Source organism: Festucalex cinctus, chromosome 19 (assembly GCF_051991245.1).
Source record: "Festucalex cinctus isolate MCC-2025b chromosome 19, RoL_Fcin_1.0, whole genome shotgun sequence".
NCBI lineage: Eukaryota > Metazoa > Chordata > Actinopteri > Syngnathiformes > Syngnathidae > Festucalex > Festucalex cinctus.
Window position 1 is genome coordinate 203,513 of NC_135429.1, and position 26,777 is coordinate 230,289.

Below are 26,777 nucleotides of genomic sequence, written 5' to 3' on the forward strand. Positions count from 1 at the left end.
CTCGCTCGCTCGCTCGTTCGTCACACGCTCACCTCAAAAGTGCGTGCGTGCGTGCGTGCGTGCGTTTGGCGTGATGGATGAAGACGGCGTCCGCTCCATATTCAACAGGTCGCCGCAAGGTGAGCGAGCGGTCGCCAACAAAAAGCCCCTCGGACCCGACGGATGTCAGGCGACGGCTGCTCTGCGTCCGCTCGACATTCTGTCAGCTTTGACGCGAAACAGCGGCTGAGGTCGGAGGTCGCGTCAATCGCGTCGCCTCCTTCAGGTTGAGCGGCGACCTGTCAAAGACAAACGCAAATTTCATCTAGTGTGTAAATAACCATCATTATATTCATTGGAAATGGAAATTGTTCACTGTCGCTTCCGCTTTCAGCACTCGCACTTTGATTTTTGAAGAGTCACTTCCGGTTTTGTGCTTTCTGCACTTCAGCAAGCTCGAAAAGTTTGTTGCGCAAAAGCAAATTTCATCCCGTGTGTACCTTGTGTGTGTCAAGTACCGTCACTTCCGGTTTTAGCACTCGCACTTTGATTTTTGAAGTCACTTCCGGTTTACTACTTTCTGTACTTCAGAGAAAACGTTTGTTGCGCAAAAGCAATTTCATCAGTGTGTACTTAACACGTGTAAAAATAATCATCATATTTTCTGACCAAAGTATTGATTGTATTTTATTTTTGAAATCTAAATTGTAAACGGCCACTTCCGGTTTTGGTGCTACCACCTTTATTTTTGAAGAGCCACTTCCGGTTTAGTACTTCCTGTACTTGTGGTCACTTAACAGCGTAAACAGCATTTTGTTTCAGATTTAGTTTTTTAGTATTTATGTGTTGGCATTGGTCGCCCTCTTGTGGACGTTTTTTTTTTGTTTTATTTTTTTCCCACCAGGAAGTAAAAATGAGACGAATGTGAAACGTCCGCTCGCTTTGTGCAATTGGAAGGAAAAAACAGGCCGTTCTTGAAAATGATTGGTTGCTTTTTTTTTTTTTTTCGCTATTAGTGGTATCGGACTTGGTATCAACTCAACTCAACTCAATTCAACTTAAAAAAAAAAAAAAGAGGAAGACGATTTCCGTTTCTGATTATTGATTTGTACTTGATTGATCCTTTTTCAGAAAGGAAACAACAAAAGAAAGTGTTGAGCAATCTTTATTTTAAAAACATACCCAAAAACTTTCAATTGATTGTCTTCTTGAAATGCAAATTGTTGCGTGCGTGTCACACTTCAGGTCACGTGTGTGTTTCCATGACGACCATCGTCATCATCATCATCATCATCATCATCATGGTCACGCCCTGCACAGAAAGTCAACAAACATCAGCACAAAACATTTGCATGTTCACGCAGGTGTGACGTCATCATCGTCATCATCATCGTCATCATCATCGTCATCCTCACCGAGCAGCAGGCGAAGGTCGACGATGACGCGTTGCCGGCCGTCGTGACTCCGCCCCTCCCTGCGCGCTCCCGCTGGGTTGCTGTGGTAACGACGCCCGCCTCATCTTCATCCCAGTCCTGGTCCCGGTCCCGGTCCCGGTCCTGGTCCTCCTGCGAGTCCAGCAGTGGGTTCCCGTCCTTCAGGAAGCGGTCCAGGTCCTCGCTGCTGGTGTTACCTGCGCACGCACACTTTCACAATTGGAGTTTGTGTGTGTCGAGTCCGCGTGTTTGTGTGTCGTCTCACTGAAGAAACTGTAGTGCAGTGTGACGTTGTCGACGTAGTCGTAGTCTGGCGATGACGTCATCAGATCGTCATCGTAACCTACGCACGTGAACGAACGCAACGTTCCAGAAGAGAAGAACAAAAGTGGGAACGTGAACACAACAGCGACACAAACTAGTGATTGTTTAGATAAAGGGCGTGTCCTCATGTCATCCAGCTGTCAATCAAGGCCGCTTCCCGCCACACTTGATGTGAAAGATGGCATGATCGACAGCTGACACGAAACAGAGAAGGAAAAGAAAGTGGAGCTCACAGACGCAGGCGCGCATGCGCGAATGATGACTCACCTGCTGCGGTGACGATGACGAGGACGAGCGCGAGCGCGAGCGCGGACACACGCCAGGACGACATGTTGCACTTGTTGTGTGCTTGCGTGATTGTGTGAGTGAGTGAGTTTTTTTCCCCCAACTAGAAGGAAGAGGAGTGGGCGGGGCCTCACTGTTGCGGTTTCTTTCCCTGCCAAAGTTGATTTGGGGGCTCGCCAAAAGATGAACAACAACTTTGACTCGCGTCCACTTTTTCAACACCAACTTCTGGATACGTGTGCGCGTGCGCCACAAAACGCTCTTTGTTTCACTCGAGCACAGCTGGACGCTCAACAATGGACTCAAAACACACACGAGTCACTTCCTGCGTCTCCCTCTTTTTTTTGTCTTTTTATGATTGGAGCAGTTCCTGCGCGTCCTTCGTCCATTTTCCGTTCTCAGGCCCAAAAAAAGGAATTGGTGCTGATGACGTCATCGCAGGTGAAAGGTCAGGGTAGGCGGATTCTGCCACCAGGTCCCCCGAAAAAGAGGAAGATCGATTTTGAGGCTCCTCCCAGGAAACGTTTGTCGCCATCCCATCCCAGACATTTACAGTATCCAAATTGAACATTTGACACAGTACTAAGTAGAAACAGCATCATTTGTCACCTTTTAAGTGTATGAAACAAACAAGAGGACTAAAGACATTTTACAACTTTAAAACGGAAAGCGTCTAGTTGGCAGTCGTCTGCTCGTGAGGTGGGCGGAACAAAATGGCCGCCTTGTAACTTTCAACGGCTTGCACTGGCGTGTACGGGCTATCGGCTATCCAGGTACAGATACAGATCAGTGAGACCAAATGAGAATGGCAAAGGTCAAAGTTCACGCCAGAAAGGATGGACGGACGGCGACGTGACATCGCTCCAATCTGTTGTTCGCGGCTTTCCTTGTCCAGAAGAAGAACAAAAGTCCTTGTCCGGCGGGTCACGTGATCTGGCCGAAGGGCATCGTGGGAAAGACGACGAAGAAGAATGTGATAAGTGATGACAGGACATGGTCGGTCTCACACAGCCCAGGGGGAGGTGGGCGGGGCGGGGTGTCACTCACCCAGTGGGGTGCGCGCGCATCCTGTCAACACTCATGCGAGAATTCAACGCGTGCGCGCTCAAAAAGGTGCGGCGAGTGGGGCGCGCACAAAAGTAAAGAAGAATTTAAAACAAATAAAATAAAATAAAAGTCAGCGAGTGGTGACACGCGTGACAACAATGGCGCACAGGGGGGGTCAAAGTGCGCGGATGCGCTTCCCTTCGCGCAGCTGGCCGGCCGGCCGGCCGGCTGGCGTCCTCCTGAGAACGACGGCGCGCCCCAGGGCATGCTGGGAAAGTGCCGGCTTCTCACGACGCTAAATTTAAACCACCGCCGCAGCGGGAGCACGTCACCGACACTGTCAAATGTTCCGACGCGCAGCGAACGCATCGCGGCCGGCAGACGAGCGCACGCAGTTTTTGTTTTGGTTATGTAGACTTAAAATGTATTTCATCATTCACACAAATAAATTGGTCATTTTCACGTTTCGTAGCCACAAATGTATCACCGATTTTCACCTCATTTCAGGGATGAATTGCTGATATCAAGTTGTTTTGTTTTGCTTGAAGATGGCCCGTTCCTCCTCCGTCCACGAGGCGGCAGTGTTGCCGTCTCCGTTGAAGCAGACGTTTCTTGTTTCAAATTGGACACTGAAAAACAGAAATCGAGTCCTTATCTGACTTTTCATTTTGTGTTGATTTCGCACAAGTCTGGAAACAAAGCGAGACTTTAGTTTGTTTCCTTTGAGCTTGTTTTGCCTTCACTCGAAAGATACATTCTTCTTCTGCTGTTACATTTTCTTCTTCTACGCCACTAAATGAAACAATCTGTCAATCAAAATACGCTCGAGGGAAACAAATGAAGATCGCATTTCATTTCCCGACTTGTGTGAACTTAACACATAATAGAGGATCAATATTACGGCTCGATTCCCGTTTTTCAATTTCCAATTTGAAAAAAGGAACAGCTCGTTCGACTTTGGCCACGGCTCTGATCTGTATATATTATTGGCTAGCCGATAGGCCGCCATATTACTCCTCCAAAGAAACTTTTAATACAATTAATGACAACTAATTCAACAAAAGATGCAGCCGCCAAATCTAATATTGAGGTCTTAGGAACTGAGCGATAAAAGAAAAAGGGGGTCTTCAAAGCAGCGCACAAAAAAAAAGTCCCCAGCAACCACAGATATAGTGACATCAGTGGGCCGCTGCTGCTTTAGTGGTGTAGAAGAATGTTGTGTTTTTCGTGAGCTTGTTGCGACTTCACTTCTTCTGCTGTTAATTTTTCTTTCTTCTAGTGAAGTTGCAACAAGCTCACGAAAAACAAAACAAAAAAACAGGGTTGTGTAGCGTTTAGTTTCCCGACTCGTGTTAATAAACACAAAATGAAGCTCGGATAAAAGGCTCGTTTTCCATTTTTCAATGTCCAATTTTAAACGAATAGCGGAAGACGGCTCGTTTCCGTTCAATCGAGACAGCAACATTGCCGCCTTGTGGACAAAGGAGGAACTGACCTGAGGACGTGCGCGCCGGTATTTAAATATAACGAACAACTTGTTGAACAAATGAAAATATACTTAAAACAATTTGAGGAGTATATAAGCATTTTAGATCAAATAATTTGGAATAATCAACTCATAAAAAATAGCTATACTATTTTATTTAAAAGCTAACTTTGACTTGATGGAAATGACAAAATTTGTTTAATGAATATTATAAACTGGTAAATGCCTTGAATTCTAATCAAATAACTCAAGATTTTCAAATACGCAACAAAGCGTTTACAAGGTTTCTGTCGACTAGAGCCTCAGCGCGCCCTCCTGTGGTTGCTAAGTTCATTGTTTTGTTGACCTCTCCAACGTGGCAGCACGTTCATTTCTACGCGGATGGTTTTGGATCCTATTTTTGTTGCTGCTTTTGGACAAGAAAAAAAAACAAACAAAACAAAACCATTTGTTTTGTCATTTTATTTCCTGCTTTTACGATGACCTAAAGAGGGTCACGGTCAGAGGCCATTACCGTATTCAAATTAACAGCCCAAAAAAGGAAAAGCAAGTCTGCTTCTTTGGAACGTCCTTTTAAATCGAGAAGCTTCCGAGTAAGGACGCCATAGAAATCCATTTATTTGAATGAACCACATTTGATTTTAGGCGGACAAAATGGTTATTAATGGAACAATTTACATAACAAATGTGACTAAACAGAAAACAAAACTACACACAAGTGGATGTAAAATTCCTTTTGTAATTGTCACAAACGGTGCAATTCACAAAAAAAAAAAAAAAAAAAAAAAAAAAAAAGGGAAAAAAAAAGACCACCAGGTGTCGCCAAAGTCACATGCACCCTCTCCTAAAAAACGTGTATTCGAATTTGCCAAAGTGGAGATTGAAGGGCAACCTTTTGATTTTGGGCTTTCCCATCAAATACAAGTGACGGTGAAAAAGACTTTTTTTTTTTTTTTTTTTTTTTTATGTCAGGAACGAGCAAACGATTCCCGACTCGCCGCCAACGACTTCACGACGTCATCGTCCGCTCGCCGTCCGCCGGGCCCGGGTCGGCTTTCTGCTGCCGGTCCCGGCGCAGCACCAACACCAGCTGAACTTTCCTGGTGGCGGGACTGGGATCAGCGGGATCGGGATCGGCGGCACCGGGATCGGGATCGGGATCGGGACCGGGACCAGGAGGAGGTTTGGGGACATCCAGGGGCATGTTGAGCTTGGCGGTCAGCAATTGGATCAACTGCTCGGCGTCCGTCTGCTCCTTCTGCAGGTGGCACACCGACGCAAAGGACCTGCGGTTGCCACGGCGACATGGTCAAAAAAATAAATAAAAGGACAGGACGCACGCCAAGGAAAGCTTTCGTGTGCAAGAGGTCACGCCAGGTCAACTGCACCCAACGACAGATTTTGGATTTCAACACACCTTGCCTTGGCTCTGTTAGGTTTAGTTTTACTTTCTAAATAAAAAAAATGTTTTCGTTGGTTTCAGTACTAGTTTTTTTTGGTGTATTACTTGTGTGCAATATTTAATAAAGGCTAACCCTAACCCGTTTCAGTGAGTTTCTCTTTTTATTTCATGAGCAAAATGTTTATTTGAATGAACTCAAATAACCTCAGGTGCCACCTCAAGGAAACTTGTTTGGATGGAGGTGGGTGGAGCTTATTTGCCACTTGACGCCATCGGGTTGCAAAATGCTCTGTGGCAATAAAGGCGGCGGGGGGGAAAAAAAAAAAAAAAAAAAAAGCATCATGGGAGTTTTTTTTGACACAGTCGTCGACTTTTGCCAGCCTCAAAAAAACAAAGAAAAAAAGAAAGAAATGGCGTCTACCTTCTCAAGATGTGCGAGTCGGCGGCGAGCGTGGACGCCAGCTCGCTGAGCCAGCACGCCAACATGAGCGCCAGCTGCTCCAGACCGAGGCCGTCCAGACCGCCGCGCGCCGCCAGCTGCTTCCAGCGCGCCTGCCGCAGAGACGCCAACGTCAGATTTCCATTCGAGCGCCATTCGAGACGATGACGCGACGGACGCACCTGCAGGAAGGTGACGAGGACGGGCTTGACGCAGACGTCCAGCGGCTGCAGGCGGCAGCTGCAGCCGGCGGGGATGAGGACGGCGTCGGTGGCGGCGCCCAGCAGCGCCAAAAACTCCCTGCTGGCGTGCCCTCGGTGGACGTCGGCCAGCAGGAGCGACTTGCCGCGCGACGGCCACACGTGACTGCGCCACACCTGTCGCAAAAACAAACAAACAAACAAACAAAAACGCTCGTCAACAGTTCGCGCTCGCTCATTTGAGTTTGATTCATCAGCAACAGGGCCCGACCAATTAATTAGCCGATTAGTGGCCTTCAAACATCGGCCGATTATTTCCCTGTTAAACCGCCATTAAAGAAAAGCATGTTGTCAAAGTACCCTGAATGCACCATTTTGCATGCGTAGCATTAGCAGCTAGCAAGTATGGCGCATGTTCTTCTGTTGTCCCTTTAAGTTGTTGAATGGCACCGCAGTTGGAGTTAACTGGAAAACTAAATACACAAGGTTAAAAATCACATCCACCGTATATTTAAATCCAAAACATGCTAGCCTAGCGCTAACGGCAAGTTATCAAATGCTAACAGGAAGTTAGCATCGACTCCGGAAGTCTTTTTCCTTCAAATAACGAATACACACATACACAATTGCGGGAACACATACATACAGATGAGATAACTTAGCATTAGAGTGCCAAACTAACAGCATTAGCATTAGCATGCTAAGTTAGCAATAACATGCCGTTTCTTTTTTTCAGTTTATTCTCTTCTTATTTCACTTACTGTTTTAATTTGGTGATTTGTCCTTTCAAGTTATATTATAAAGTTGATATTTCAATGATTCAAAGACAAAATTCAAGGATGCATACATCTAAGGATTTTTTTTGTTGTGTCTTAACTAGCATTTCCAAATAACACAAGATCAAAATATATAAGAAAAGTTGAATGCTTTAAAGCAGTTTGGTTTTATTATTGACACATAAGTCTATACAATAAGCATTGAATTTTTTGGATATGCAGAGAATATTAATAGCAAAGTGGCACCCATTGAATGGTTGATTTTATGCATTATACAATGTAAAATAATCAGCAGATTCATTGGTCATTGGTATTTTTTTCTGCCAATAATCTGTCCCGGCATCAGCCTAAAAAAAGAAGAAGAAAAAAAAAAAAATGCATATCTTCATCAACAACAAAACAATTGTCAAACAAAATGAAAAATGGTTCACTAATTTCAACAGATGATTTGCAGTTGCAGACCCAAATGTTTGAACAAAACAAAAAGACGGATTGGGTTGAAAGCTCGTCATTTGTTTTTTGCCGCGCGTGTTTACCTTGCGCGTCCACAGGTGCAGCCTCTGGGCGTCGCTGAAGCCGTGGGGGCGGGCCTCCAGCAGCACGTTGTCGGGGAAGCCGTCGGGGAGGGCGGGCGGCGCCCCGCGGAAGAAGAGCACGGGCGGCAGGAAGGTCCCGTCCGACAGCGCCGACAGCACCACGTCAAAGGCGGGCGCCTGCGCCAGGCCGCGCTGCAGCTGGAAGGCCCGCCCGCTGCGCCGGGCCAGCAGCTCGGCGTCCACAAACACCGACAGCTCGTCCATGAAGCCCACGTCGCACGGACGCACGCGCGCGCTACGGATCTGGAACGCCCACAAAAGCAACATTCCATTCATTTGGACAAGACATGCGAAGTTAGCATGCTAACATACGCTAACACCATGTTAGCTTACCATGCTAACATAACATTAGCATGCTAACATGGCATTAGCATGCTAAGCTAACACCATTGTTTATTTATTCCACAAAAAAAAAAAAAAAAATCACACAAACAATGAATACAATTACGAATCCGTGTGTTCAACAAGTCTTCTTACGTCGGAATATGTATTTTTAGTTACCGGTAAATTGTGGAAAGGGACACTCCAGGAAGCTAAAAGGTTATTAAATGGGGCTCAAAGCCACCACCCTGAGCAGGAAATTGATTTACAAAGTGGAGTGTATTAACTAATGAGTAATTTATGTCATCATTAGGAAAAAAACAAAAAATAAAAAAAATAAAAAATTGGTCATTCTATTGATATATTTACAAAATACAAAACAGCTGATGCTAATGCTATGTTAGCATGCTAACATAGCATTAGCATGTTAACATTAGCATGCTAATGCTGTTAGCATTAACATGCTAATGTTAACTAAGCTTTAACTTAATCATTTTTGTTCATGTGACATTTGAATGTCGTTTTAGTTATAGGCTTGACTAAAATTAATTTGCTTTCATCCAATTTTAGTCGACTAAATTGACAGTTTAGTCTATTTCAACTTTTACACAGAATTATTTATTTTTTCTCCAACCTGGTTCCTTCTGATTGGATTGTGTCAATTTTCCTCACTGTGTTGTTTTAGCCACTGACTAGTTATCGTTTTTGTCCCATTGAATGGCTTCTATTTTATTTTTTTGTTTCATTTTCGTCTGGAAAAAAACCTTGACGAAAATGATGACAAATGTTTTGTCATTCTTATAATAATAAAAGCTAACAGAAGCAGCATGAAAACAAAACTCATGAAATGAAAACAAACTCAAATGAAAACTTTGGCGGCGGAGTCACCTGCGAGCAGAGCGAGAGGACGAAGGTGGCGCTCTTGTCCCTGATGGCGTCCAGGATTTTGTCGGACAGGCGTCGGCCCCCGCCGGGGCCGTTGGGCCCCAGCAGGCGGCGGCACAGGCGGAGGAGCGCGCCACGCCGGCGCTCCGCCTCCTCGCCGCTCTGGGACGGCGGCACGCGGGAGCCCAAGCGCAGGAGGACGTCCTCGCTGATCGCCAGCTGCTGCTCGTGGCGGAGCAGCGCCCACATGGTCATGCGCCACTCCCACTCCGCCAGCAGGTGGCCCTCTTGTGGCATCGGCGGAGGAGGGGGAGGGGGAGGAGCCGGCTGGGATGGAAAGAGCGCAGTCCGTCACATGACATTTCAAGCAGCCGTCGCCAAGGTGATTTGAGTCAACTAAAACTAACAACAAAAACTATTTTGTTAACAAAGTCAAATAATGAAAATGCTTTCTAAAAAGCAAAAATGAACTGAATCTCCATTTTATGCTTACTAAACTCAATGAAAGTGATACTGATAGCACCAATGTCCTCGTTTTCGTCTTTGGTCATTCATTTCATGCATGAGCCTTTGGGGATGATTTTAAAATGCATTTATGTGGATATGAACACAAGTGACATCACCTCGCAGCAGCCAATAGAAAAGCTCCTTCAGATGACGTCGCTCCTATGCCGGTTTTTTAAATATTGGAGGGTGACGATATATCCATAATGCGATACATTTTGACACTTTGTCTCCCGACAGGTTACCGATATTTGTTGTTAATATTCAACCACTATAATGGCTCCATTGTTCATGACTTATTGAGCAATTACTTGGAGAGCCACTAGGGGGAGCGCCTCATAAGAGTGGTGCGGAAATGGACACTATATATAATTTCTTTGTATTATTTTTTAAATATTTTATATGTATTTATGTATTATGTACTTATGTATTTTTTATTATTTATTTTTATTAATTATTTATTTATATCATTACTTTAAGATTAGTTTTATTGTAGATAATTGTGGATTTATGACCTGAGCAATATATGGATAATTGTGGTATGATCATATGGCGAGAATCGTTAACGTGAGCCTTGTATGTCATATGGAATGCTATTGTCAGGTATCCACAGGTTCCCAAACTTCCTGCCCCTACAAGTAATACATGTTTCTTTTAAAAACTCAAACTAAGCATTTATGAAAGAAGTCAAACTAATCCGAATGAACCGAACCAGAACCACTAATTAAAAACAACTTCATTTCAAAAGCAAAACCAAGTCAAATGAAAATTCCAAGACTATAATAACCCTGGCGGTCGGTCGGTCGCTTCATGTCGAGCTTCGCCACTTTCTAAACTAATAATTATCAGTCAGAATTAATCAACCAATCACATTCATTTATTGCTCGGCAGGCATCAATATGAAAATGTGACATTTCCTCATCATCTGGACAACATTCCCAGGAAATCACAATTGACCATCACTGTTGCGCTATTTGCACATCCGACCGCTTTCAACGCGCAACGAGGCAGAGAAAGACAAAAAAACAAAAGTTGGAAAGTGAGAGCAAAAAAAAAGAAAAAAGAAATGGACAAAGAGTGAGGGATGAAAAAAGAAGAGTTGGAGAGAGGTTGCGCAAGCAAAAGAAAAGAAAAGAAAGAAAGAAGATTTGAAATGGGAGCAAACTGACCTCTGCAGCTGGAGGTGGGTGTGGCCTGAGGAACTTGATGGTCATGGCGGCGGGCGAGGACGCGCCATAGGGGGAGGCCAGCGCTTTGACTGACAGCCGGCGGGACGGCGCCAGGCCGATGGGCACGAAGGCTCCTCCTCCTCCTCCTCCTCCTCCTCCCAATGAGCTCGCACGCCTGACGCACACAAAAAACAAAAAGAAAACTCCCATTTGAGCGGCGTTTCCCCTCATAGCTCAATGCAAAGTCAACCGCCACCATGACAACGTGACATTTATGTCGTGTGACTTCATTGGCTGACGTTGCTTGGAGGGGACCAAGAAGAGGAAGATTATTTTGCACATTTGAAGGGGTACTTGTTGAGATTTTGTCCAGAATCAATGTGGCAACTTCATGATTATGGAGTTCCAATCATGCTGGTGCCAAAACCCCGTCAACACAAAAAAACTCATCTACGTACACAAACAAGTAGAGTATATCGTCAATTACAAAAACAAAAACCTTTCAAGTACATCAAAAAATGTTTTGTGTACGTAAAAAACAATTCCACAACTACAGGTAAAAGTCAGGTGACTTTTGGCAGCGATATTCTGCCGAGCAGTTCGACGCGCCAAAAAGCCGACATCCACACAGTGAAAAGCCAGTCAACTTTACAGCAGGGGGCGCTGTTGAGTTTGGCCAACTTGTTGAAGACCTACTACGCTGTGATTGGTCAACTGCTGGTCACGTGACAGATGGATGTCTTGTCGTTGCCAAGTCGAAAAATGACTTTCCAAAGGTATTCAAAGGGGGGTCACCAATGATACAGTAGCAGCCGGTTTGGGGCGTCAAGCTACGTACATGTTTAAAAAATGCTTTTCCCTCTGCGATTCTTTCGGCACTGAGTGGTTATTTTTGCGGCAGCCGGCAGCAACCCTCCTCCTCGCCGTGAATGGCTCGGATGGGTCGATCAGAAGAGGGAGAAAATGCCGCGTTTCCTTGTAGACATGACTAGCGGCTATGAATAAGACAAATGTGCACTTTTAGGGCGCTGCGCCATACAAACGTGCACGCCTTCTCGTCGAGTCGAGCGGTCGATTAGCATCACAAACTCGCGTGAATTATCGGTCACGGTAAAATAAACACCGCGGATTGTTGATCTTGGCCAAACAATACGCGACCGCTTCAGTATTAACCAACCACCGTCTGTTTTTTTTTGGTTTTTCATAAGGAGTGCATCGAATCAACTTTTGTTCACCCCCAACCACACGAGCTGTTGACAGCAACAGTTTTCCTGCACGATTTGCAAGCGATTGTTTATTGGTGACAGCCTCCACACGACGAAGCTCACTCGCACTTTGTCGAAGACGCGACAGAAGTGGCGCCCGCGCTCCTACATTGGTTTTTGAGCAGCGGCGAATGACGTACAAGGTGACGTCATCACGTCAATTTTTATCACCTCAAAAAATACACCGGTAATATCGCAGACGATTTTTTTGGGAACATCTCAAGCATCGCTCAGCTCGACTCAACGGCAGCAAACAGACAGCAAATTCTCGGCTGAAGGAAAATGTGCACAAAATCTTCCAATTGGCACAAGAAAAATGATCTTATTATATTAACAGATCAAGATATGAAGAGACGTGACTTGACGGACGCGTTCACTTCAAATTGGCACCACCAGATCGGACAGAATAAAAAACAAACGTTGAGAAAGCGAGTAAGAATTGAAGGATTACATGGCTGCCGTGCAGACGACGAGCGTTCGACAGGAAGTGGCACGGGAGGAGGGAGGGGGCGGGGCTACCTGTCAGAACGGCAGGCGGGTCGGCCGTGGGCTCCTTCCGTCTCCCAAGCACCTGAAAAAGGTCACAACATTATCAGGTAAGCGAGCGAGCGACGTCGCAAACTTTTTTGGATCGCCTCTCAAAACGTGCGCACTGCAAGCCGGATAGTGTGGAGGACCAAAGCTGACAACGTTCCAAATTAAGACAGAAATAAATAAACACATGACTACAAGTGAAAATAAACACACACGCACGCACACAAATACATTTAGATTTAATTTTTGAATTATATTTTTGTTATCAATTTTTTTTTTTTTTACTTCTAGTCATTTATTTATTAATTGAGTCATTTACTGCCAAGTGGAAATGTTCATTCAAATGAGGGGGCGGTCCTAAGCACATTTTGGGTTGGACTCCGCCCTGTTGCAACAGACTTGTTGCCTAGCAACTTGCCAATGGACCACTATCTTGTCCCAACATTTTGACTTACGGCAGTACGGCTCAGAACTGAGAAATGACCAAATCAATAAATACATGAAAAAGTGAAAATAAAAATGAATATAAAAAAATAGAATTTGAAAATTATATCCAAAAAAATTCATACAAATGGTAAGAAAAGGAGAAAATAAATACATTTGTATTTATTTTTCGAACTATATTTTTTATATACATTTTTATTTTCACTTGTAGTCATTTATTTATTTGGAATTTTGGCACTTTTTGAGGTTATTTGTGGAGAAAAGGTCCAACTTGTCTAATCTCAGCCGTCCATTATTTGTAGATCAGGGGTCTTCCAAGTTGGGTCCTGGAGATCCCCTCGCCATCCAGCCCGTTTGCCATGTTCCTCTCCACTAACACACCTGATTCATGATCGGGATGGTTATCGTGCCGATTGGCTGATCACTAGATTCAGCTGAAGGACGGAGACATGGAAAACAGGCTCTCCAGGACCCAACTTGGAGACCCCTGCTGTAGATTGATCCTGCCGACCGACAGTGGGTCAATTATCAACTTTTTATGACTATGATGGGCTAAAGCAGTGAAACAGCTGCAAATATTTGTTGTCGAAGGCTACACAAGGTCACCTTTGATTTGACGCGGGTACGCCATCATTGAGAAAAATCAACAAGTCAAGCAAGCAAGCGTCGCCGCCACGCGTTACCTGCCGTCACGCACACGTGATCGAGCTCCTGTGCCAGGTGAGCGGCCATCTCGTCTCCGACGCGGGTCGCGAATGAACACAAGGCGCATATCAGATGCTCCTGCAAACTGCGCATGCAAACACACATCAACAATTCAGCGGAATTCAATTACACTCCATAATTAATAAATCAGCATCATCGTCAAAAAAATTATTCATACTGTACTCAGTTTTGAGTGGTTTCAATTGATACATTTGCACCTTTATTTTTAAAGTAACTAATTGAATAAATGTTAATTATATTGTTTCAAAGAATTTTAGTTGTCTTCATATTTTGTGTTTGTTTTTTTTACTTTTAAACATTTTGTTTTGTACCAAAAAAAAAAGAAAAGAAAAAGATCATCCTACTGCACAGTCAACATGTTGCAACTCCAAGTTTTTGCAAACATAAATAAGTAAATAAATATTATTGTTATAAATTCAGTTTGTTCTAACAGGAACTTATATAATGATAGTGTGTTTTTTTTTCATTGGTATTTTTAAATGTGTCAATATTTTGTTGTTTTGTTGCAAAAAAAAAATCATTGAATAATCGGGATTTCAATTACTGCCAAAATAATCGTGATTATTTTTTCCCTAATTGAGCAAACCTACATCAACACGCAAACGCCACAAGGCAAATTTTGCAGCAATCGAATGTAGGCGTGGCAACCTCAAGATAACGATGATCTCACGATATATGATCGATATATTGCTCAAGTCATAAATCCACGATAAAATGACTCAAGACATAAACAGATGTTTTTTCAAAGCCATCACTGAACGACAATATTCAAACTCGTGTCTTCGTCACACTGACTACTTTAGTGTATTTTGTTTTTGAAACAAATACAAACGTCTTCTAACAACTCATTTGTGTCTTTCTTAAACACTATTGTCATGCAACATGTCAATTGTTTCATTTTATAAAGTGGGACACCAATTTTTTGTGTAGCATTGGAAAAGCAAATAAATAAAATGACTTCAATATTAAAATTTCGCAAAAATTGTGTGCTTCAAAAATACGGAAACATAACATTTGTTTTAAATTGTTAAAAGTGAAGATATAATACAGATGATTTTTCCTAGAAACGTATGCAAAATGGAGTCCGCTAAAAGTCAACGTGCTTCTGCATGATGATGAGAAACTATTTTTTTTTGGTTGGCCGTGTGATTGGGAGCAGGCGTGTGCGTGAAGTTTGATGCTCACCGCGCAGGCGCCTGGAACATGCGGCTGTAGCGCCGCCTGTTGCCGACGGAGGTGTGGTCACTGTGGGCGGGGACACGAGGACGGCAGTCGAGTGAGCGTCAAGACGGACGGGACGACACGACGCGATGCGACGCGATGCGGAGGTCGCGTGTTGCGGCCACTTACTTGATCATGTGGTTGGCGTAGGCGGCGGAGCAGCAGGTGGCGAAGGCGCAGAGCGAGCAGCGCACGCGCGACGGGAAGTGAGCGCTCAGCGTGCGCACGAGCTTCAGGCACTCCACGCAGCGGCGGCGACCGGCGGCGTCCTCGCTGGCCAATTCAAAAAAAAAGAAAAAGTCAACAGACAAATAGCGTGCGTGCGTGCACGTGCGTATGTATACCTGCTCAAGTTGGTCAACAGGTGCGCTAAACTCTCCCTGGTTTTCATTTGGGGAACTCTGGGCAAGGGCAGCGCCGCCTCAACATTGACCACCTGTCGGCCATGAACAACAACTGTCAACGCAACACTTGACCAGCGTGCAATTCATTCAAAACAAAAAAACAAAAACAAAAAAAAACTGTAAAAAAAAATAAATAATCTATATATTTCCATCTATTTTTTTTTTCACCTCTGACCTCCAAGTGACTTGTTGCAGACCTGCATGAATGACTGGATCACAACTCACCTTACACGCCGTCACAGGCGGACGCACCATCGCCATCGCCATCGGCGTCGCCGCCGCCTCGCGTTTGGCTCCTGCCACCACCGAGTACGTCCTGACGGTCACCTGCAAAGGTGCGCGCGTGTGACGGGCTGACTGACTGACCGACCGACTCGGTCGTCGTACCTTGGTGCCCGGCTTGAGGCCGGTGAGCTGCGTGGGCGTGACGTGCGTGCGGTGGTGCAGGTGGGAATGCTGCTGGCGCTCTTTCACGTACAGGAAGTGGAGACGGCACTTCTTGCAGCTCAACACAAACTTTCTCTGAACAAACACATACACACATTTGTTGACATATATAATAATAATAATAATAATAATGACAAAAACAGCCACGAGCTAGCAAGTTTAGCTAGCATGGGTTAGCGGTCAGATGAGCACTGTTTGAACGTTAGCCTGTTAGCACTCTGTGGCAGCCGCTAGCCGTAGACTTGAAGGGTGCGTGTAGGGCGCCCCCTAGTGCTTTGGGGGGGGGGCAAGCGACGGCGTCGTCACCTGATGCTTGGCAAAATGCTGCATGTAGCAGAAGCCGCTGCGGAGGACCTTGAGGCAGTACGGACACATCAGGTTGTTGGTGTTGCCGTGGAACTCCTCAAAGTGGCTCCACACGTCCGAGTAGAACGACGACCTGAAGTCGCACACCTGACACACACAATCACCAATCAAGTTTGGCTTTACAATATGGAGCAATCTCAGCAAAGCAAATCCTATTGAACAACTTACAAATATTGATTTATTATTATTATTACTACATTTCATTAAAATAAATTAAATCATTTCATACAAATGTATTAAAATTAAACAAAAAAATACTGATTGACTATTTTTTATTAAATTAAATTACATTAAACAAATTAAATACAAATAAATTAATTCATTTTAATTATTTGATAAAAAAATATTAAAATTCAAAAATACTGATGGGATCATCCATTTAAAAAATTCATTTGGGTGTGTCAACAAAAAAAATAAAATTCAAAAAAATTTCGCTCACAAAATAAAATAAAAACGGAAACTTTTTTTAAACTAACTGAAACTACATTTTACGTTTACAAAACTATATAGCATTATATATATATATATATATATATATATATATATATATATATATATATACACATACATACATATATATATATATATATATATACACATACATACATATATATATATATATATACACACATATATACACAAAAGTTCTTCTTCCCAACATTTATTTCCCATAAGAAACCATTAAAATGAGAATAATCCATTCCCAGGTCCCTATAAAACATAATTTTCTACTAAATAAGCCTTAAAACTACACAAAAATAGACCTTATTTTATGTATAATAAATGTGCTATTGTATTGTAATTAAAGAAATAAATTCTACTGTATAATAAAGTGGTTTTATTTTACTTTGTGATGGTAGTTCTTAAGGATAGTAGCAATGGTAGACTTACTTCATTCGCGAGCGTTTCACCGCGTGGAGTGTTTATGGAACGGTTGTCGCTCATTCGCACTTTTTACGTTTAGCGAGTCAACAAAAAGTGAGCACCGCCAACTACTTTCACCTCTTTCCTGGGACTAAACAGCCGTGGCCCGATTTTCTCCTTTTTTGAGGTACGTGATGGCACTTTCGCTTTTTTTAGTGGCGCCAACTCCATCGACGACAATGCAAACGCGCCGCCGAATGGCCGTCCCTCGCTGGTAAGCATTCGGCTTAACACGAGCCTGTGGTGGGGTCTTTTTCGCTCCCATCATAGCAAAAGTACACTCAAAATGTCTCTCAAACACAAACCGCGTCCGCACTAAAAGAAAGTGGGTGACGAACCGGGACGCCGTGAGCGTGCGTCAGCTTCTCGTGGCCGCCACCGTGGTGCTGTTCGACCGCGCGGTTTGGTTCGTCCGCCGAAAACTAGTTCGTCTCGCAAATTGAATGTTCGTGAGGCGAAAAGTTCGTGAGCTGAAGCGTTCGTCAGCCGAGGTATCACTGTATATATACATATACACATATATATATATACATACATACATATACACACATATATACACACACACACACTACTACTACTACAATTAATAATAATAATAAGAAAAATAAAAACTAAGCTGATGAGTCGTCTTCTTCGCCTTAGACTTGCGTCCATCATGAGGAGTAATTGCTCAATAAGTCATGAACAATGGGAGCCGTTATAGTGTCTGGTTATTAACTACAAATATTGCGATACTTGCGTAGATGTTATTAATAACCTATCGGGAGATAAAGTGTGGCGATATCGAAGTATCGTCGCGCTGTCCTCGTGAAAAGGAAAAGAAAAGCGTCCGCTCACCTGGCAGACGTACGGCATCTCTCCGGCCTTGTGCGTGTACTTCATGTGTTGCAGGAAGGACGGCTCCGTGCCCAAATAGACTTCGCAGATCTCACACTTGGCTGGCACGCAAACAAAAAAGGCGTTTGACACACGCCGGCCGACGCCGTTGACCGCGCGCGCGTTACTGACCGCTGGACACGCGCTGCGTGTGCACCTCCTCCACGTGTTGCTCAAGTCGGAAGGGAGAGCCGAAGCGGCGGAAGCAGTGAGGGCAAACGCACGTCGACGACACGTGGCCGTCCTCTTCCAACATGGCGGCCGCGTGCGTCTTCAGGTGACGCATCAGCCTGCGCGACGACAACAACCGCTTGACAATTACAAACTTGATCCGCATATCCACACGTGACAATTCCACATATTGACAATATTTACTCATTCAAAGCCAAAAACGCATAAATACGTTTTTTAATACTTTGCCCTTCACTCCCAAAAAACATATTTATACCTTTTTAAGCTAGCGCATACAGAAGGCTTTGAAACGCAAACACGAATCTTAATCTTTCCTTTGGTAGATTCTAGGGGTGTTAAAAAAAATCGATTCGGCGATATATCGCGATACTACATCGCGCGATTCTCGAATCGATTCAATAATCGGCAGAATCGATTTTTTTTTTTTTTTTTTTTTTTTTAGGATTCACACCTTGAGCATGGAAGAATGTTATATGAACGGCACATTAATCCTTAATATTTTTATTTTAATGCTGTTCAAATGTGAAACAGATTGCAAACTGTTTGTGTACAGTGGCTCACGGTTATAAGCCTCAAGTTTTAGATAAATATATTCATACAAATCTTACAGTGTACATGTACAAATTTACTGATAGTATTTTCTAAATTTGAATGGAAAAAAATCGCAACAATCGACTTATAAATTCGTATCGGGATTAATCGGTATCGAATCGTGACCATTCGTATCGGGATTAATCGGTATCGAATCGAATCGTGACCTGTGAATCGTGATACGAATCGAATCGTCAGGTACTAGGCAATTCACACCCCTAGTAGATTCCATGTTTTGATATTGTTATTATATATTCTGTGGGCCTTGCAAAAATGTGTCAAAATCCAGTAAAACAGCCAGCGGGAGCGAAGGGGGTTGCTTCTGTCAAAATGGTGGCGAGTGAATGAGTTAATATTCCTCACAAATTGTGCTTCAAAAAGTCAAAACATAAAATGCGTTTTAAAAAGGTTAAAACCGAAGATATAATCGACATTTTTCATCGAAACGTATGCAAATGTGAGTCAGGTAAATGTCTTCCACAAGTCAAACAGCGCTCAAGAGTCTTCTTCGTTTTGTTGAACATTTTTCCATCAAAAATGGATGTTTAAAAATTGAATCGATTCGAGAATCACGCGCTGTAATATTGCCGAGTCTTTTTTTTTTTTTTTTTTAAAAACACCCCTAATTTGTGTAGATTGCAAACATGAAATGATCAGCGCAGAAAACGCCATTCGGTCTCTGGTTTGGTCCTCAACAGCCGACAGAAAATCAGTCAACATTATTTTGAAAAGTAAAAGCGGATGCTGATGAAAGTCGAATTTTGATCCAGCATAAATATAATCACATCAACTCTCATGGGAGGTTGGCAGAAATCGGAGAAAATTTGGAACGATTTCGACTCGGGTTGCACGATATTGGAAAAATCATGCAATATAATTCCTGAATATAGTAATAGATATTGTGATGTTTAACATTGGACCTAAAGGAAAGACATTTTTATTACCCAATGAGGGAAGAACATTTTTTATGCAGCAAAATAATCAAACTCAATATATTCTTTGTGAATTGTAATGACCTCTCGATAATGTTCAACTATTGGATGGCGGTGCACATTTTAGTTCAGTACACTTATTGCATGCAATATGCGATATGCATCTTGCATGATATGCATCTTGCATGGGCCAATACGGCGTTGTGGATGTTTTGGGCTATATGGTGGATCCCGAAAGAGGCGATTGTGTGTGGTTTCTTACTGTATGTTGTTTTGGAGGGTGTTGGTGCAGTAGAGGCAGTGGAAGGGTCCGGCGTGCCTGCCGTGGTTGTCCACGCGCTCGCTGACGGCGCCGCGTCCGGGGTCGCAGCCGTAGTAGAAGTCGTCCGCCATGATGACCAGCTTGCCGCGCTCGGGCTCGGCCCGGGCGAGCTGCGGGGAGGAGCCCAGGAGGCGAGCGGGCGCCGGCGGGCGTCCTGGAGGCGGGGCGACGGCGGGCGGAGGCGGGGAAGAGGCGGAGTTGACCTTGAGAAACTAAAAGAGAAATGAGGTCGCGCGGATGGCGGCGGCCATGCCGGGTGTTGGCACGGATGGACGGGCGGGTGGGCGGGACTCACGCCGGGCGGCGGCGACTCTTTGGCGGACGACGAGCGGTTGCCCAGCGCCAGCTGGTTGCCGACCGCCAACTCGCCTCTGACTGGCGCTGACAACTCTTTTCCCGCCGCCGCCTCTTTGATGAGCATCTTGGCTTTGATTTTCAGCCGCTTCTTGACGTTCTTCTTCTTCCGGATCGTCTTCAGCTTGTTGACGCTCTCGGCCACCACGGGACTGCACAGCTGGCGGGGAGGAAGTCACGACGACATGGTCACGTTTCAGGTTGAGGTCGCCGTCTGCGTGGCATGGCGCCAGGCGGGCGGGCCTCTTGCAGGCACGGGCCAATGAGCAGTTTGCTGCTTGACGACGATTGGCTGCTTGCACAATTGAGTCAATTACCGGACTATAAGCTGCCACTTTTTTCCTCACGCTTTCAACCCTGCGGCATTTACATTGATGCGGCCAATATATGAATTTTTCATCCTGAACCGTAACAAGCGTTTGTCGCCATAAAATTCATGACATTAACACTGGAAGCGAGAGAATATTTGATCTTTATCTCTTTCTGTGTGGGAGGATGATTGATTACTTTTCACATTGCTATCTTTGGGGATGTATTTTGTACTGTGAATGAGGTCATTGGTGGAAGGATCCATGAAAAGAAGGGGGGAGCTTCTGCTATGAAGTTCAAGCGTGCATGTTCAGTGAGCATGTGTCCTCTTTTTTTCTTTTTTGCTGGTTCTAGAGCTTGACGAGCCACTTACAGTTAATTGTTTGCTTGCCACTAATATGCGAGGATGACGCGAGCGTGGGGGGAGGGAGAGAGGGGGGCCGCGTGTCCGTGAGCTTCAACGAGGAAGAAAAAGTGGGAACACTTTCAACACAGCCGACTCCTATTTAAGCTCATCAGCAAGCTCTGCAGGAGCCTGATCATTAAATGGGGTGCGTTGGAGTATAGAGACACCTCGAAAAGCTGCAGCACTGCGGCCCACGAGGAATGCAGTTTGACACCTCCCGTTTATACAGTAGTCTGTGGCGAGATAGGAGTAGCAAGATGGCCGCCCCGTGACTTGAATGGCTTGCACGGGCGGGCGTGGTCTATCAGCTATCCAGTGGACGCTTTTTTTTTTTTGCTACGTAGGCCACGGGCCTGTTCTCGGAACAGCTCAGCAGTGAACGGGACATTGCGATTTCCTCAGCGCAGAGTTACAGAAATGGAAAGGCATCCCTTTCCTACCTTTGTTGAAATTTCTGAAGACAAAATTAACGTTGGATTGAGGCCGATTGGAAACAAAAACAGGTGGAAAGGCGTTGCTGTGGGTGCTTCCAACTTACGCAAATGAATCCTCGCAGCTCCGTGACCAGTTTGTACTGCGACGAGCAGAGCGCGCACTTGAAAGGCCGAGCCGGACCTGAACACACCGCGAGCGAGTGTCAGTCCCGTGTGTGCTTTTCCTGTTGGGAGACCGTTTGCAAACCTTTGGGAATATATCGCTTGGTGGCAACTTCCGGCCTGGCGGCGTCCTTGGGCGTTGCCGGATGCAGCTGCTGAGGCTTGTGGGTATTAACGCTGCTCTCCTGGTGCGCCTGGAAAACTTGGCGGGCGGCCCGACCCGAGACCACGCCCGTGATGATGGGGGCGGGGTCGGAGGGGGGCGGCGCCGGCACCGCGCGGACGCTGACGAAGCCGCTGGACGAGCCGGCGGGGTGGAAGTGCAGCTTCAGCTCGGTAGCGCCCCCTGCGGGGAGGTGGAGCAGGACGTTGGAACGTTGCCACGGCAACCCCAGCGACGAGCCGCTCGATCCCCCCCACCCGCTCGGAACGTCTTCCGATTTCATGTCGGCTCTCAATCGGAATATAGTTCGTGCTTTCGTTTTCAATTGGCAAGCCAAAATTAAATCAGTACAAACTTTTTGTATTCAAACATAAGGTGCGTTTCCATGGCAGTTTTTCACAATTTCAACTTGTCGGTGCTCCACAGGGAATGCGCAAAAAAAGCATTTCCGTGACACTGAACCTGAGTTTCCAACACGTAAAGCAGACTTTTCGTGAGGCTGAAAGCAAAATGGTTGCCAAGAGGCAAGCGCGGCGACGCGCGCGCTGACCTGCGGGCGGCAGACGGACGCGGCGACCGTTCACCGCGAAGCCGAGACGATCGCCTGATGACTGGACACGGAAGACGGCAGGGTGGCCGACGCTCGCCGGCGGGCCTGCTTCCTCTTCCTCATCGGCATCCTCGTCTTCCATCCCAAGCAAACATGAAAACACGCATTACATATTGCTGACTTGATGACGACGCCAAATGTCGGCAAAGTTCACCTTCGTCGTGCGGCGGCGACTCCTCTTCAAACTCCATCGGCACGTGGAAAGTGGCGGCCATCGGCACGAGACCTTCGCCAACGACAGGGACAAGTGGAAAGTCGGATACAGCCAATCACGTCGCATTTTCTAGCTTTTGGTCATGTGACATTTGCAAGCTGAGCCGCGATTGGCTGTTAACCCGAGCCTTGGACGCCATTTTCAGTCAACAAGTGGCAAAAATAAACTTTTTTTTTTTTCAGTGCCGATACCGATGCTGATTATTAGTCGTCAAGGACGCCCAATAACTGATATTTGGAGCAGATATTTTTTTTCACTAAAAAAGGGAAAATATTGGTATTAAAATTTTGGGAAAATACAAACTCCAACTTTAATTTTTTTTTTTTGGGGGGGGGGGGGGGGGGGGGGGTTAAAGCATATGTTTATTGATTGATTATTTTTTAATCTTAGTCAATAAACAAGTTTCCGGGATCTCCCAGGAGCAGTCGCATGTTTTCAAAAGTTCAATAAAAACAATTGTTTTCCACACTAAAATAAAGTATTTCAAAAATTTTAAATATCTCAAGTATTATTATTATTATTTTACTTATCTTAGTTTTATTTTCTTAATGGATCAATTATCGGCCATATGATTCTTCAAAATGGCCGATGCCGATATTCATCAAAATGCTTAATATCGGTGCTGATAATTGGGCTATCCCCAATATTGACAAAATATTCACTTTTTTACTGCTGAAAATGGCTAATTAAATAAAGCATGCCTTTGTTTGTTTGTTTGTTTTAACCTGCAAATTCTGTTTGTCTGGTGAACATTATTTTTCCACAACTACTTTAAAGCCATTGTTATTCAATGTCGTCTGGTTCTGTGTTGAAAAATTTGCTAAAAATAAATAAATAAAAATACTCCAGAAATGGGTGCATCAATTTTGCTTTACCAGTTGGAAAGATTCGTCGCTTTCCGAATGTTTGTCACGGTGAAAAATTAAGTTAAGTTCACTTGAACGGTCTTGAAAGATGTCTGACAACACTTTACATCAACTCATCTTGGAAATTTGACACATGTACTGTAGCTAAATGAACTTTCAATTGAATGTGGGACTTGCTATTTCTGACATGCCAGTAATATGAAGATAAGTCACGGTTGGAATTCAAACTGAAGGCTAATTAGTCTCCGTTGGTGACGTCACCAGCCTGAGCTGTGAAATGACACAAAAAGTTGCAAGCACAAGGCTTTTCTTTCAACATTATCCGTTACATTTCTTGTTGACTCATGCCCGTTGTGCTACTTTCCGAATGATTGTGTCCAAAGTGTTCGGTGGTGGGACTCTCCCAGGCCGCCCGCTCCCCCTCCTCCTTCTCAATCCACAGATGCTAACATGCTATCGAGCTAGCCCGGCATCTCGAATCCACCAATGCTGCCGATAACTCCGCAAAAGCGGCGTTTCAAAAAAAGTTACTCACAAATTCTCTTACCTTTTGTGTGCCTTTACAGTCTTCGAAAAACACTTCGCGGACTAAAAGTGTAACCGTAAAGTGTCGTCTTCCTCAAGAAACCAGCAAGAAACAGCTTTGACTATCTGCTAGCCGAGAGAGACACGATGTGTGCGTTTTCAGTCGTGTGATGCGGCTACTGCCTCTCGTGTATCCTTCCACCCCTCAAGTCATGCTGTATACTGCACGTTCGAGCACGCTGTCCTGGCGGAGGGATATTGTTAGCTTTGCAAGCTATGCTAACAGTTAGTCACCAGTCAACTCTTCATTTATCCCCCTGATGAAAACAAATGTTTATCCTCAACCGATAAAACAATGACTTTATATATATAGCTAATATTGCCACCTACTCAAGTGGTGAAAAGTGTATTTAGCCTCGTATTTTTGGAAGAGTTTAGTACAATCCACGTGGTTAGCGGAGGCGTAAATCACATGGGTAACTATAAGTGCGAGGGTAAAGCTTATTGTTATGATCTGTTATTCACGAACTAAACCTAGTAAGTGATCAAAGCGTGATCATGCACAAATATACGTGTATACTCTCAGTTGCTTTCATTTCATACGCGTTATTATTACGAATGCTGTGTGTGTGTGTATCCTTCCGCCCCTCCTGTATTTATGCCGGGCGGATGGATATTATTAGCATCGGAAGCTCGGCGAACACAAGTCTACTCTGAAATGATCGTCCCGATGAGAACGAACGTTATCTTCAACCGATCCTACCGATTAAAACAAATTGCCTAACTTATAAATGCGTGTACAAGTGGCTAAAAAAGTGCGCTTGTGTACAACGTCACTTTGGAATACTGTAAACAAGTCCCGAATGACGTCATTAGCATGTTGACTTGAATGGCGTTTGTCATTTCCAAGTCGTATTAAAATGTTCAGTCACTGTTAGACGAACCAGTTCTTCGATGATGATAATAATAATAATAATAATAAATCATAAAGTGCAAAAACAGAAACCTCATAGTCCCACGGCTGATGGAACCTTTTCAGCAGGAGTAAAACAATGTGCAACTAAGTTAGCAAATGCTAACCGTCCTTAGCTATCATTTTTAATGTTTTCCTATGAACGTTGTATTAATGAAAAGAATCACAAAGTCAAAAAGATTTCTTGTGTTTTTTGTATTCAATTGTGGAGTAACAATTATTTCCATCATTGTCATATGTATTAAAAAAAAGAAAAGAAAAGAAAAGTTGAACCCAGATTAGATTTAGAAAATACCACAATGTGACTTGTGAGTAAATGATATATTCAAAAGATTAAACACATTAATACACAATATGTATGCATAAAATGAGAATTTACTGGTTTCAAGTAAGGGTTGCTTTGTTTTTCATTTTGCCAAACCAAACCAATTTAGGAGATGTGCTGAGCACTATAGGAAAGAATGTCAACACTTGGTGGGGGAATGAAAAAGAAGAAGAATATATCAATTCAAATTCATGTCGATTGTATTTTTCAACATCTTCGGTGGAGTTGTGCATTCCCTTTGCTTGCGAGCCAGTTAGTCAGTTGAGCTAGCACTTCCATCGGTTTGTGGACGGAGTTAGCAAATATCGCCAGGTGCCACCAGGTCAAGAAAACGTGTGAAAAATGCGGATACGAAAATGTGCAGTCACCAAATCATGTACTGAGAAATACGTGCGAGAATGTCTTTGGTACGAGATCCACGTTCACTTCAAGCTAGCGGCTCAGGGGTCACATGATACGTCCTGACGTCAAGCCTTGCATCGTCACCAATGCCGATAATATTTGCTATATTGGAATCTGATAAGAATGTCTATACACAGTTTTAGTTGATAAATCTTATGATTGTTCTAGCCAAGTTTTACATTCATAAGTCTAAATGTAATGGATTTTTTTTTTGTATCCATGAGAAATGTTTTTTTTTGTCATTGTCTGGTTGTTTGTGTCCGAAAACTGTCAAAACCTATTGCAAACTTTATCATCTATTTATATGATTTTGTGTTATCCTTTTCTCTTTTCTTTCAATGATACTATTGATTCTATTTTGTTTAGCTTTGAGATGTTTTCACTTCTCTGGCGTGTTCATACCTTTACAAGCAGGCAGATGGCATCTGTCACGGAAAAGACAGTCATGCCTACCATGATCAAATAATGGGGCAGCTTGGTGTGCCATGGTGTGATTGTTTTGTGAAATGTGAAGAAGACTACCACCTAGAAAGAATACAAAAAAAAAATGGGAACAAACTTGATGCGTTTTTCTTCGACTACTATATTACATGCATTTGAAATAAATAGGCACATTTGTTCTACAGCTAGCATTTCTTTGCACGTCTTCATTTATGACGAGAATGATTGTATGGAGAAAGTTACATCCCCTGTCTTAAACATCTCTGAAAAAAATGTGCATCGCTCACCACTGTCAACCAGATACTGTTCAGTCTCTGCTACATGATCAGTGCTGGAGGTTTCAGCATCCGCAGCTGAAACGGACCTGGAGACGTCCTGCACATGGAGTCTGCATCTGTACACATTTTTTGCAAATGAATATCATGCATCATGCAATCAAAAATTGTCAATTGATCTGCTACTCTCGTGTCTAACAAGCTGTTAACATGTATTTGAATATTATT

The 26,777-nt window shown here is 44.0% G+C and overlaps 2 protein-coding genes across 8 annotated transcripts in view; both read right to left on the reverse strand.

Moving 5' to 3' along the window:
* Positions 1-3: 3 nt before the first annotated feature.
* LOC144007005 (uncharacterized) lies at positions 4-3,295 on the reverse strand. 3 transcript variants are annotated; one of them, XM_077506242.1, is made up of 5 exons: positions 2,004-3,295; positions 1,678-1,755; positions 1,395-1,609; positions 1,162-1,291; positions 4-278 (listed from the first exon to the last, which is right to left on the reverse strand). In XM_077506242.1, the coding sequence occupies exons 1-4, from the start codon at positions 2,065-2,067 to the stop codon at positions 1,226-1,228; spliced, it is 423 nt and encodes a 140-aa protein (XP_077362368.1). In that variant the 5' UTR covers positions 2,068-3,295; the 3' UTR covers positions 4-278; positions 1,162-1,225. The 3 variants fall into 3 exon arrangements, with proteins under 3 accessions (XP_077362368.1, XP_077362366.1, XP_077362367.1); XM_077506240.1 differs by having other exon boundaries at positions 1,678-3,295; XM_077506241.1 differs by lacking the exon at positions 4-278 and having other exon boundaries at positions 1,132-1,291; positions 1,678-3,295.
* A 1,812-nt stretch (positions 3,296-5,107) lies between these two features.
* Positions 5,108-26,777, reverse strand: part of pogza (pogo transposable element derived with ZNF domain a) — a 36,219-nt gene continuing 14,549 nt past the window's right edge. For 2 of the 5 annotated variants that reach the window (XM_077506209.1, XM_077506208.1), the window contains 24 exons: positions 26,562-26,668; positions 26,236-26,358; positions 22,683-22,754; positions 22,469-22,603; positions 21,841-22,101; positions 21,698-21,774; positions 20,386-20,604; positions 20,031-20,302; positions 18,186-18,343; positions 18,015-18,115; positions 16,194-16,340; positions 15,828-15,962; positions 15,666-15,767; positions 15,381-15,472; positions 15,166-15,309; positions 15,001-15,060; positions 13,773-13,879; positions 12,631-12,682; positions 10,847-11,021; positions 9,177-9,500; positions 7,908-8,210; positions 6,578-6,772; positions 6,378-6,508; positions 5,108-5,840 (listed from right to left, as the gene is read on the reverse strand). In XM_077506209.1, the coding sequence (XP_077362335.1) occupies positions 5,564-5,840; positions 6,378-6,508; positions 6,578-6,772; positions 7,908-8,210; positions 9,177-9,500; positions 10,847-11,021; positions 12,631-12,682; positions 13,773-13,879; positions 15,001-15,060; positions 15,166-15,309; positions 15,381-15,472; positions 15,666-15,767; positions 15,828-15,962; positions 16,194-16,340; positions 18,015-18,115; positions 18,186-18,343; positions 20,031-20,302; positions 20,386-20,604; positions 21,698-21,774; positions 21,841-22,101; positions 22,469-22,603; positions 22,683-22,754; positions 26,236-26,358; positions 26,562-26,668 (3,769 nt within the window). In that variant the 3' untranslated portion in view covers positions 5,108-5,563. The other 3 variants (XM_077506210.1, XM_077506212.1, XM_077506211.1) reach the window with 3 other exon arrangements.

What these genes read in the sequence shown, in the direction of transcription:
- LOC144007005 (XM_077506240.1), bottom strand. Translation starts at nt 1,864, where the DNA reads ATGAGGACACGCCCTTTATCTAAACAATCACTAGTTTGTGTCGCTGTT. An exon ending in ACTGCACTACAGTTTCTTCA is followed by an intron (nt 1,610 to 1,677) that starts GTGAGACGACAC and finishes GTGCGTGCGCAG; the next exon opens with GTAACACCAGCAGCGAGGAC. An exon ending in CGACCTTCGCCTGCTGCTCG is followed by an intron (nt 1,292 to 1,394) that starts GTGAGGATGACG and finishes CTTTCTGTGCAG; the next exon opens with GGCGTGACCATGATGATGAT.